Source organism: Coffea eugenioides, chromosome 11 (assembly GCF_003713205.1).
Source record: "Coffea eugenioides isolate CCC68of chromosome 11, Ceug_1.0, whole genome shotgun sequence".
Lineage (NCBI taxonomy): Eukaryota > Viridiplantae > Streptophyta > Magnoliopsida > Gentianales > Rubiaceae > Coffea > Coffea eugenioides.
This window is the reverse complement of record NC_040045.1, coordinates 45,997,182-46,008,519: the sequence shown is the minus strand read 5'-3', so window position 1 is coordinate 46,008,519 and position 11,338 is coordinate 45,997,182. Positions and strand designations below refer to the sequence as shown.

Here is an 11,338-nt window from a genome sequence, read left to right as displayed (position 1 = left end):
GTAAGCGATGGAGAATGGGACGGCTGGAGAGCATCCAAGTAACTTGAGCCACTCCCTTTGGTTTCCTCTCCCATCCAGCCTTATTGCAGCTTTGCTTTGTTTGTTTGCTCTATTTTCTTTTCTTTTTTTTTTTTCCCGTTCCATCCAAACTCCAAGGTGCGCCGTCCTCCCTTCCCTTCTGAGCTCTTTAACACTACCTAAATTGCGGCACCACTGACTGCAACTCATCATCTGATCTAATATAACTATTTCACTTCTCCATTTTCAGCGGCCACTCGATCCTTGCTTCACGAACTCGCAAGTTTCCTAGTACGTCCATCTCCCTCCTGCCTGGCAAAGTGAACAAGAGATGTCAGACTGGGGTCCAATATTTGTGGCAGTGGTACTGTTCGTTCTGTTATCACCGGGGCTGCTATTTCAAATTCCCGGCCACCACAGGTGCGTGGAATTCGGCAATCTTCAGACCAGTGGCGCTGCCATAATGGTGCATTCCCTGCTCTACTTTGCTCTTATTTCTGTCTTCTTACTGGCCATCAAGCTCCATTTGTACCTGGGGTAGAGTCTCAGAGACGACTGTGAAGGCACGAATTTATTTTCTTTTCTTCCTATTTTTTTGTTTAATTTAACCAAAAAAAAAATTTGCGCCTCCACGGTGCGCAAACGTAAAACACAAATGTCAATAGTAATAATGTTATAGTAGTAGTACTTGTATCTGCTGTTTTAAATACTTGGGCTGGGACTTTTCGGTTTTCCCGGCCGGAATCTACTGCAATATGTCTAAGTCGAGAGTTGCGCCTTATCCATTCAACTGCTTGAATCTACTTCAATTGAGTTGCACTGTTCATTTTTTGTTGCTATTTGCACGAACGATCGTGCTCTAGGCGATTGCTTCATCAATTACGAAGATTAGGTGAAATTACACAGTGTATTCGTGGTGAATTGGTGGAGTGGATTTCGCTTATAGGGTGGATCGATTGTGATGTTGAACTCATTGGTTACCAATCAAATTCTAGCTTCTTCATAGATATAGATATATACCTCTGTGTGTGTGTGTGTGAGAGAGAGAGAGAGAGAGAGTGAGATTGTTGAGAAATTGTCTGCACTTTGTACGAGTTTTAGTACTAATAATGGTACAATTCCTTAGTGCATTAGGATGTCAATTTACGAGTTATCAAATATTAATGGTACGATTCCTTAGTGCATTAGGATGTCAATTTACGATGCTAGAGTGTGGAATTAGCTTATCTCAAAATTAAAAGGGTACAAGTAAAAGACCAGAAGAAAGAAACAAAATCCGAAACGCCTTGTTCTTTGGAGTAATTTCAAACAACGAGAGGAGGAAGGTCCATGCAACTAGTAGTATTATAAAACTCTGAAAGTGATTGATGTAATTACCCTTGGAGATCCACTGCAAAGGCATTCAATGACTTGCAAGCATTTATTGGGCCAACAATTTGCGACAATAGTCAACAAATTCATTCCAGGCAGCTGTGCCAATAAATTGTGGAGTTACTGCTTAAAAAGAAATCTCTGTACCAACGCCGAATAACTCGTCTCATGAATGTGGTTGTGAGGTCAAATCATGGCTTGTCTTCTTCCTTTTTCTTTTTTTTTTTCAACCAGCCTAAGATGAAATGCTAGCTGCAATGATGGTTACAGTACAGTTTCGAGAAGGAAGTCTTTCTTTCTATCCAGACCACTCATTTAAAAGAGATGATTATAATACTCCTCCGTCCCACTTTGATAGTCCTGTTTTCCTTTTTCGTCTGTCCCAAATTGTAATCCATTTTTCAATTAAAAAATGTAGTTGTATTTTAATTTTTCTAAAATACTCTTATTGAATGTAAGTTGTTGTTATTATAAACCTATCCCATTTAATGAGAGTTGATTCTTTTTTTACCATCAATTCAAGTTCTCATAAAGTTGTACTCTAATTAATGTGAGGGCATTTTAAGAAAATAGTTACCTAAATTGATTGTTCCAACAAAATTAACTATTTTTTCTTAAACTGTGTGAAAAATGAACTAGGACTATCAAAGTGGGACGGAGAATAATTAGGGTTAATAACAGTGCTTTGTTCCCCTGAACTTAGTGGGTATTCACACTTTGTGCCCTTCAACCTTAAAATATGTACATTTTTACCCCATGAACATTAGTCAAAGTTAGAAATACCAGCAAAAGTGAGTGAAATGATATTATTGTCCTTTTATTTATGAAATTATCTATAACTTAATGTTATTATTTCCTTTCATTATTAAAAAATGTACATCTTCCCTATCATATCAATAATACAACAATCTCTGAAAAAAAAGTTTACATTTATTTTATGTCCTTAAAATTTTTCCTATTGGGTTAATATTCACTTTTTTTAATATGTTTCTTTCAATTTATTATACTTTAAGTCAAACAAAAAAGGATAAATAATATATTGCCAAAATAAGGATAATTACCATATATCTTATTGAAAAAGAGGTAATATTAAACTTGTTTTTTGTTTTAAAAAAAAAAAGTAGTTTTTATTATTTCAGTTTACGCAAACTTTTAACTTAATGCCATTTTCATTTTTTGTTGGTATGCTCATAGTTTAGTATTATTGCTTTTTCTTCTTTAAAAAAAATGAAATTTGATTTTATCTCCATTTTTCTTCTTTAATTTTAAAACTAAGGCATATCAGCCACTTTTAGCGAATTTGATTAAGAATTTAATATTGGAATAATTTGATAAATGAAAATGACAATAATATTAGTATAAAAGTTTAAATAAATTAAAATAATAAGAAATACTTTAAAATTTTAGTTTAGTATTATAACCTTTTTGAAATTTTGGCAATTGTATTCATTTTAGGCATTGTGTTATTGATCCATTTTGTTTGTCTTAAAATCTAATAAATTGAATAAAACATATATAAATGTGAACATTAATCCAACAGAAAAATCAAAGACATAAACTAAATATTAACCATCTTTAACTTTTTTTAGTTTGATATTTCTATGCAGTTGATATGATTGAGATTATGCAAATCTTTAAGCAATGGAAGAAAATGATACTAAAACCCTGATAATGATCTACACGTACAAAGTTTCGGGTCGGGTGTTATCCAAATGCAGCATGCTACTGGTACTGGTAATATTTATCACGTCACTCGCTTTCAGGTCTACTATTTATCACGTCACTCGCTTTCAGGTCTACTAACCCGAAGGTAGCTTTTTTCACCTTTTAAATGGTAATAAAAGATGAGAACTTGTTTTAGTAGAGCTTCAGTTGTTCACACGTTCCGCCATTGCTAAAAGGATCGTGAATTAGTGGTTCGTCTCTTCTCTAGTGTAGGGCCCCATGCGTTTTTCATGAATCATCTACGTCTACTCACTCTCTTTCCCATCAAGAAATTGCATACAAAATATAGTAGATCAGCGTTTTTATTTTACTTGCATCATACATATAAGTTTTAATTAATTTTTATCTCACATTCATTATATCTAGAAAAGTGTTACATTAATTATTTTAAATCAAGCATCCTCTTCTGTATTTTGGTTCTTTACAGAAAATGGTATAGAAATAAAATTGCATTCTATTATGAGAAAGTGTTGGTACTTTTTTTTCGAATACGATAAATTTTATTCTATATATATACCTATTATGTACTAAGGAGAAGGGATGGATTCAAGCGGATCAATGGAAAAGTCGGAAAGAACTGAAGCGCGTTGGTACTTTAAAATTACATAAGATTTTACTAATTCTGTTTTTAATTTGCAAGAAGAACCACATACTGTCTGGAATCATTGGGTTTGTTTGGATAGACGTATTATTTGGAATAATTACTGTAACATTTTTTATGATGTAATGTATGTGAGATAAAAAAATAATTAAAAATATAAAAAATAAATTAAAAAATATATTTATGATGCAAATCAAATATTAAACAAATCCATTATTACTTTCCCATGCAGGGGCGGGGCTGCTCTTTCAAGTAAACTTTCGGCAGCAATTTTTTTGTTTTTTATTAACTCCCCGGTAGCTTAGCTTCCCGACTGAAGCAAACTTGCCTTCGCTTTTAAAAGACCATTAACTTATTACTATTAGTAGTACTCGGTGCTTTTAAGCATGCAGCTCAAGACGAAAAATCAACCCAGTTGCTTCCCTTAGATATACTACTTCCGCGCGAAATTCCAGACAAACACAAAAAAAACCAATAATAATAATAATAACACGTACTACTAACCGTCGCCTAGCAAATCGAATGCTGTGTATCTCATCACCCAAAGCTATGAAAGCCACTTAAAAAAAATTTCAGAAAAGCTATGTTTATGATTTTTTTTTTTTTAAGGACAAAGCTATGAAACTTGGGTAAAACAAAATACTAGTAGTACTTACTATACGGTGCAGCAACTCAAATGACTAATTAATTAATTAATTAAATAAAATGGCGTGGTGCAGCAGCAAGATCCAGATGGATAGCAGGGACAACCCGCCCAATCTTTAAGATACTGCCAGTCTGCCACGTACTAGTAAATGCTTTTGGGTCACAAGGACCGTAACCCCATCCCCATTGCCCGTTTCACTTTGTAACTTTTTTAGTATGCCCCAAATCCACACAGCTTTTCTACTACTACTACTAACTTTATGACAACGATTTTAGCTGTATCCTATTCCTCCCATTCTTGTTATTCCTTTCTTTGCTCACTCCTTCAAGAATCCGCTGCCTTTATTTTTTTCAAGCCTATAAGTAGTACGGTGTAATCAATCTTTCTTAGCTTAGCAAAACTGGTGTGTAGTGATAGTAAAAGAAAGAGGGAGATAGGGAAGGCAGGACTCAGGAGAGAAGAGATCCAGCAGCAGTAGCAAGTTGTGAGAGTAAGATGGCAGATTGGGGGCCGGTGGTAATAGCGGTGGTGCTGTTCGTGCTGTTGAGTCCAGGGCTGTTGATTCAGTTACCGGGGAGATCAAGAGTGGTGGAGTTCGGAAACATGCAGACAAGTGGGCTGTCGATACTGGTTCACACCATCATCTTCTTTGGCCTCATCACCATTTTTCTCATTGCCATTGGGGTTCATATCTACACCGGCTAGACCAAACCACACCAATCCGCCCCCCAGCTAGCTTCTTCTTCTTCTATAAACGTTTTTTCCTATTGCTGTCTCTGTCTGTCCACAGATATCTTGATTTCTTAATTTCTTCTTGTTTGCTGGTGTAGTTTGACTGGGTTGAGCCCCTGAAGCTGCACGGGATTTTATCGTGTTCTCATTGGGGAGGGGGCCACTGTGTGGTTGGTCTGCTTTAATTTGCTTTCGTTCAGTAATCGGTGTTGTTTTGGGCTTTTCAAGTGCATTTCAATAGATAGTTTTTGCAATCTATATACTGCTGCCGTGCTACGTTACTAGTATCAAAAAAGCAGCTGCTACTTCAAAGTTCTTGCATCTTTTAATTGTACTTACAAATTTGTGCACGCATTCTGCGATCTCTTAACCACCACCACATTGATTAATTTCTGTCTTGAAACTCGTTTACGAAAATGGATGAGCGATTTGAGATTTGCCGTTCCCTTGACCCGACCCATCTTCAATCAAATAATTTTTGGTGTTATCTGAGCCCTTTCACTAAAGTGATAGTCTAGTTGCTTAATTGCTAGAGGATTAGCCCGCAATCTACCACCAAAACGTAAACAATTCGTATTCATTACTACCGTTGCCTCGAGAAGACTTTAGGATGCGATTCTTCCACCAAATTCAACAAATGCATAGACGAATCCAGCGCACCAGGCTGCTTTGAATCCATGCCAACACAAGTCATCAATCCTCCTTAAGTAGGACTCGGATTTTTTTCACTTCTTGCATCTGGTGTTTTCTTTTGTCACAAGGCAAGACATCTGGGGTTTTCTTGCATCTGGTGTTGAAACCCAGACATGTCTATCCTGGTCCTTGTTTAGATTGCGATTTTTCGTCGAAAAATTACATCATTTTTCGTGATCTCGAAAAATTACATCGTTTTTCGTGATCATATTTTTTAATTATCTTTTTTCCTCACATACATCAAATCGCTGCAGTACTTTTTTCATAAAAAATCATGAAAAATGCAATCCAAACACAACCCTAATTATCGACTTGTACTTCTGGTACCCAAAAAGAAATGGTACACATTCAACAGCTAACAATTCATGCCTATTACTTGCTCTCTGTTTCCAAATGAAAGGATGCGCGACAGAGAGTATATATTCAAAGGCACAAAAAGCCATATCATCGTAACATAACGTGGTGCAGAGATGTGTTAAAACTGTAGAAAGAAATTGGTTTCTCCTATTTCTTTGTTTTGACTTTTGAGTAGTAATAATAAGGCTCCCCCTGCCCTATATATGCTTCTTCGATTACTTGTACAGCGCGCCCTTTCCGGTCTTTAATGCAGAGGCCATATAAAAAATAATAGACCCAAGAGAGAGAGGTACCCAAAAGACTGGGCACTGTTCCTAAAAGTTTAAATCAAAGCCAGCTCCAAGCTTCCATATGCTAATACTACAGAGACCAGCAGCCAGCCATAAGAAAAATCACGCCGCTCAATCTTGCCGAGCATCTCCCAACTAATCTAAACTGCTTCACAAGAGCATCCAGGCTGCAGCAGAGATAGAACAGGGGAATTTTATTCAGCAAGTCTTCGATGCAGTGATTTCAGACCATTTTACCATTTATTTACCAGAGAGAAAACAGAGGACAACTATCATCTCATATGACAAAGGAGAACCATAACCATATAAGAAAATGAAAAACCATCACTTCAGACGCTCGGCTTTAACTGCAGTTGTTACCCCATACTCGGCTTTAACTTTTCATGAATTAACCAATTTTTATGCCTAGACTAAATCTAACAAAAAGCCAGATCAGATCAGGAAAGCATGTGCTATGGCACAGAGTACCAGGTAAAATATGGTTTTACTCAATGGAAAAAGCCACTATTACTATTACTTCATCAAAAAAAAAAAAAAGCAATGAAAAAGGAGCAGCTTTCATGACACACTACTATCTTTCAAGTCCTAGAAAACAAATCGATATAACTCAAACAGTACTGGACTATTAGAGAATTTCCATTGCGAGTTATCTTTAACACCACTAGAATGGCCAAGAAATGTTGGTAGAATGAAGTCAACTTGAAATTATACCACATATGGGGTCCCGACTCCCGAGTAAAATTTAGACTGCGGTTCTCCTCAAATTCACGACACAACTTAAACGTGGAACAAATGATGTCAGGGCCACTTCCACAGTGTAAATCACTCTCAAGAAAAAAAAAGTTCAAATCAGTTAAAGGAAGTAGTTATATATCGTTTTGAAAAAAAAAAAAAGTCAAAGGAAGTAGTTATCCGGTGAATGCAAGGACCATAAAAGATCTCAAACATTTCTTTAGTAATCACATCAGTGACGTGTGGGAGAGACACAAAAGGACAGGTCTACTGCATGCACAATACTACACTTTGTAAAGCCTTCGCTAAAGTGTGACTGAAAATGAGACTGAAAGGCCACAAGATTAGAGTAATCATACATGTTAAGTAAAACACACCGAACGTCTGGGCACAAATAATTCACTGCTGTTGTTCGGTAAATACACACACACAAGCACAGAACAACAGTAAGATCTGTCCTTAATACACCCTCACCGTCCATGCAACTGCATACACCCAAAAATGTTGGCACGCATTGCATCAGTTGTAAACCAAAATTCGCTTTTGCAAGTTTTACCAGAAAGTGCCATTCCAAAGGAGAAGGAGCTTGAGAAATAATCACAATTGAGTGTGGTGGTAATTTGCATTTTACCATACAATACAACAATCTAAGATACACAGCGGCATCTTGAAGTTGGCAGGAAGAGCACATCCATTAAGATGGACAACGAATGCGAAGTCCTTACTTCACTCCAGAGATTGTGAATGGACTAACAAAATTCATAACAGGTAAAAACAAGCCGTCGCACCTATAATTAAACAACCCCAAACTCTTGTTTCTGGCAACTAATACATCACAAGGATACTTTGTTAAGAAAGTGCTAATTAGCCAATTATAACCAGAAAAAGACAATAATCTTGATAAATTAAAGACAAGAACGACATATCTGGCTAAGCAAGTTTCATTTCACAATCTACAGTGTCATTAAAATTCCACCCCCCACAACTAGCACAATCATGAGATCAGGCTTCCAGTAAGTCAGAACCACGCATCAATTTACCCAGTTAAGAAGCAGAATCGTTTACGTTTATCGTTAAAGAAAAAGAATATAATACTCTCTCCGTCCTATTGAAATGGGACGGCGCCATATTTTTCTTTAGAAAGTTTTAAAATGTTTGTTATCCTACTAAAGTTTAGAGCCAAAGTTACTTTAATCTCTTTTTCTAATATTATCCCACTTTAATATGCATTGCATACCTACTAAATTCAGATTTGGAGGACGATTTTGAAAACAAATCCACTAACCTCGCCATCAAGGTGCATGCGACAAACAATTTAATTTGGGTGGAGGGAGAACTAGTTAAGCCAAAAAAAAAAAAAAAGCTAAAAACGTGAAGTGAAACGAAGAATCTTACAATTACAATCCTTTCTGGGAGATGGCGGGCCGGAGCTGTGACAAAGAATCGCCCGTCCCAGCATAGACAAGCTTGAAACCAACCCAACTGCATAAAAGACCATCACCAATCCGATCACCCAAGGCATCAAAAGGAACCCAATAAAGAAAGTCACCGATCCACACAGCATCAGCGCCAGAGATATCCCCAAAAGCAAAGAAGCAAACCCGGCCGGTGTAATCTGTTGCATACCCGTCTGCCTTCTCCTCACCGCCAACCCAGTTGCAGACGAGGAAGATTCATCCGACGGGACACTGTCAGACTCGTCGGAAAACTCAATCGGAGTCGGTGGAGATCGTAAAATGTTCATAATCATAGCTGACAGCTCGTAAAACACCTTCGACTGCTGATCTTGTTGTCTCCCCATCGTGTTTCTTCAATTTCCTTTTACAAATATATTTTTGAAAAATTCGCAAAATGCCAATTCCAACCCGGAACTATAAGAAAAGGAAAAGCTTGATTCCTGGAGCGATCAAATGGAAAAGAAGCCTCAAAAATTCAATTTGTGGAAATCGAGGCGAATGGATAAAGTTTTGAGGGGGGATTTTAGTTACGTTTATCCGTTTAATGGATTTTAAACGTTACCAAGTTTTAAACCTTATCGGAGAATGGTGCTTCCGTAATGTTAAATACAACTACTGCTAAATTAGTAGTAATTACTAGTACTGAATTTTATATCGTGTTGGACTTAAAAAAGAGCTTTCAGAGGGACAAAAACTGCAAATGGCACAAAGGAATTTTATCGTGTTAGACTTAAGACAACAAAGGGGTTTTTTTTTTTTTTGGAAGGAATGTGTGCTGTTTCAATGCCGTATGGTAGTGGAATGGGCTGCTAGTCCAGTATATATCTACATACGGATAATTGAGGAAATTTTATGCATTTGTGTTTATTCTACTTTGCAACCCTAAAGTTCTTTTATTGTAAATTTGCATAGAGTTTCATTTGGATGTCTCTTCTCCCGTAAAAATTTGTACCGCAATTTGCCCTCTTTTTTTTTTTTTGGTAAGAAAGACTACATTCAAAATAACATTTAACAGAGGTTTACAAACCGAATTTGCCCTCATTGTTAGTGAGTCGAGAGTCGGGAGTTATCGTATAAGTAGAATGTCAAGTTAGTATCTCCTATTTGAGAAACACCAAATTATTGAAATGCGATAGCTAATTTTATCATGTAAAGTTAATTCAAATACAGATACAATATGGAATGGTCATGTCTGTTGTTAGAATTAATCGCTCAAATTATGACATAAAACATCTTTAAAATTGAGAGGATTGATACATTTTGATAAGTAAAGGTTCTAAAGTATGGTTGTCAATAATTGTATAATAATTTATCCATAAATCTTTATTCCACTAGTTTTATCCTTGTTACGTATATTTTAACGTTATACCAGTATTAGCCGAGCTCAAATTCACTTAGAAATAGCTTTTTGGTGTTTAAACTCTAATTGGGATGCACATCATCTTAACCTAGATTGTCAAGTCTTAGGTACAAAGTAAAATATGTCAAGCTTGAAGGGTGCAAATGAAAAGAATCCCTTTTTTGAACGATTGCATTAAAACGATGTCGAGTGTCCGAGAAAATAGCTAGAGATGCTTTATCAGGAAGGGATGTAGTTGAGTATGGGAGAGGATAAAAGGATCCTGTTGGATCGGTGCAACGAGGTAAGGGTGACACGTCACGTTCTATGAGCGCTTAATGTACACGCGCAATTATTGGAGTTGTTGATCTATTCTGATTGATGCGGAGTATCTGATTCGAGGAGGTAGCGATGACGTGGGGGCTTTATCTTCTTAAGACTGCGAAGGCGAGTCCACATATTGTTTGACTGCAGAGGTGGAGGCGCGTGCAGGGGATTGTTGACGGTGGACTAACGTGGCACGGCGGGCGTTGGTTGGAATGGAATGGTTTAGCAGTGGAGTTGACAACCACGTGCCCCTGAGTTTGGCTTTTTATCAAATTTTTTGCTGACTGATTTGTTATATTACCTTCGTGTTATCCAGAGTAAAGGTCAAAAAGGAGAGAAATAACAAATAGTAGCTTTTTAATTTTTTTCCCAAATTTTTTTCCCAAATTTTTTTTACCGCTGCTGCTGCTGCTATCATAACCATATAAGAGTTGAGCAAATCTTCACATAGGATAAAGCCAACAGCCTCTTGGACTGGCTGGCTGGTCATCACTAACACTTTCAAATGTTTGTGGGGGTAAAAAAATAAGGGCACAATTCTTATCTTTCATTGTATACTTATCATTTAATTATGATTGTTATATTTAAATGAATTTTTTAGATAAAATTTCATCAGCGCTCTAAATTAGATTAGAGTAAATTATAAAATATTAACATTACGATAAAAAAAAAAAAGACAAAGAAAAACTTCACATGGGATAGGGTGTAACATACTCTATGTGGCTAGACGTAGTAGCTTAGGGACTCCCATCACAATCCCGTCGACTGACCCCAAGGGCAGCATCACCAAAGCCAGAGGAGGATGGTTTGATATTTTCTGGCCTGATTGCATGCTCTTTTTTTATTTTTATTTTTTTGAAGGAAATGATTACACACTCTTACAAAAGCCTCAGCAACAAATAGCTCATCAGTAATCCGCACATTTATCATCATCTCATATCCAAGTCTTTATCGCATACGTATGCATGCATGAATTATGGAGGTGGGGCTTTTGTTTCCTCGGCCCCTTCTTAATCACCTGCCATGACCTAGACTTGTTTGCAGTCCATA

General features: G+C 36.7%; 3 protein-coding genes and 1 long non-coding RNA gene across 4 annotated transcripts; 3 read left to right on the top strand and 1 right to left on the bottom strand.

The window, feature by feature from the left end:
* Positions 1-867, top strand: LOC113751582. The gene has a single exon (XM_027295636.1). It carries the CDS (start codon positions 350-352, stop codon positions 557-559), a length of 210 nt encoding a protein of 69 aa, XP_027151437.1. The 5' UTR covers positions 1-349; the 3' UTR covers positions 560-867.
* Positions 868-3,059: 2,192 nt separating this feature from the next.
* LOC113751584 lies at positions 3,060-3,424 on the top strand. Its single transcript, XR_003464844.1, has 2 exons — positions 3,060-3,152; positions 3,184-3,424. It is a non-coding gene; the product is annotated as an uncharacterized LOC113751584 (long non-coding RNA).
* A 1,142-nt stretch (positions 3,425-4,566) lies between these two features.
* Positions 4,567-5,414, top strand: LOC113751583. The gene has a single exon (XM_027295637.1). It carries the CDS (start codon positions 4,857-4,859, stop codon positions 5,064-5,066), a length of 210 nt encoding a protein of 69 aa, XP_027151438.1. The 5' UTR covers positions 4,567-4,856; the 3' UTR covers positions 5,067-5,414.
* Positions 5,415-6,068: 654 nt separating this feature from the next.
* Positions 6,069-9,371, bottom strand: LOC113751097. Its single transcript, XM_027294960.1, has 2 exons — positions 8,561-9,371; positions 6,069-6,600 (listed from the first exon to the last, which is right to left on the bottom strand). Exons 1-2 carry the CDS (start codon positions 8,964-8,966, stop codon positions 6,584-6,586), a joined length of 423 nt encoding a protein of 140 aa, XP_027150761.1. The 5' UTR covers positions 8,967-9,371; the 3' UTR covers positions 6,069-6,583.
* Positions 9,372-11,338: the final 1,967 nt, after the last annotated feature.

Coding starts and splice junctions, on each gene's coding strand:
- LOC113751582 (XM_027295636.1), top strand. CDS start 350: ATGTCAGACTGGGGTCCAATATTTGTGGCAGTGGTACTGTTCGTTCTG.
- LOC113751583 (XM_027295637.1), top strand. CDS start 4,857: ATGGCAGATTGGGGGCCGGTGGTAATAGCGGTGGTGCTGTTCGTGCTG.
- LOC113751097 (XM_027294960.1), bottom strand. CDS start 8,966: ATGGGGAGACAACAAGATCAGCAGTCGAAGGTGTTTTACGAGCTGTCA.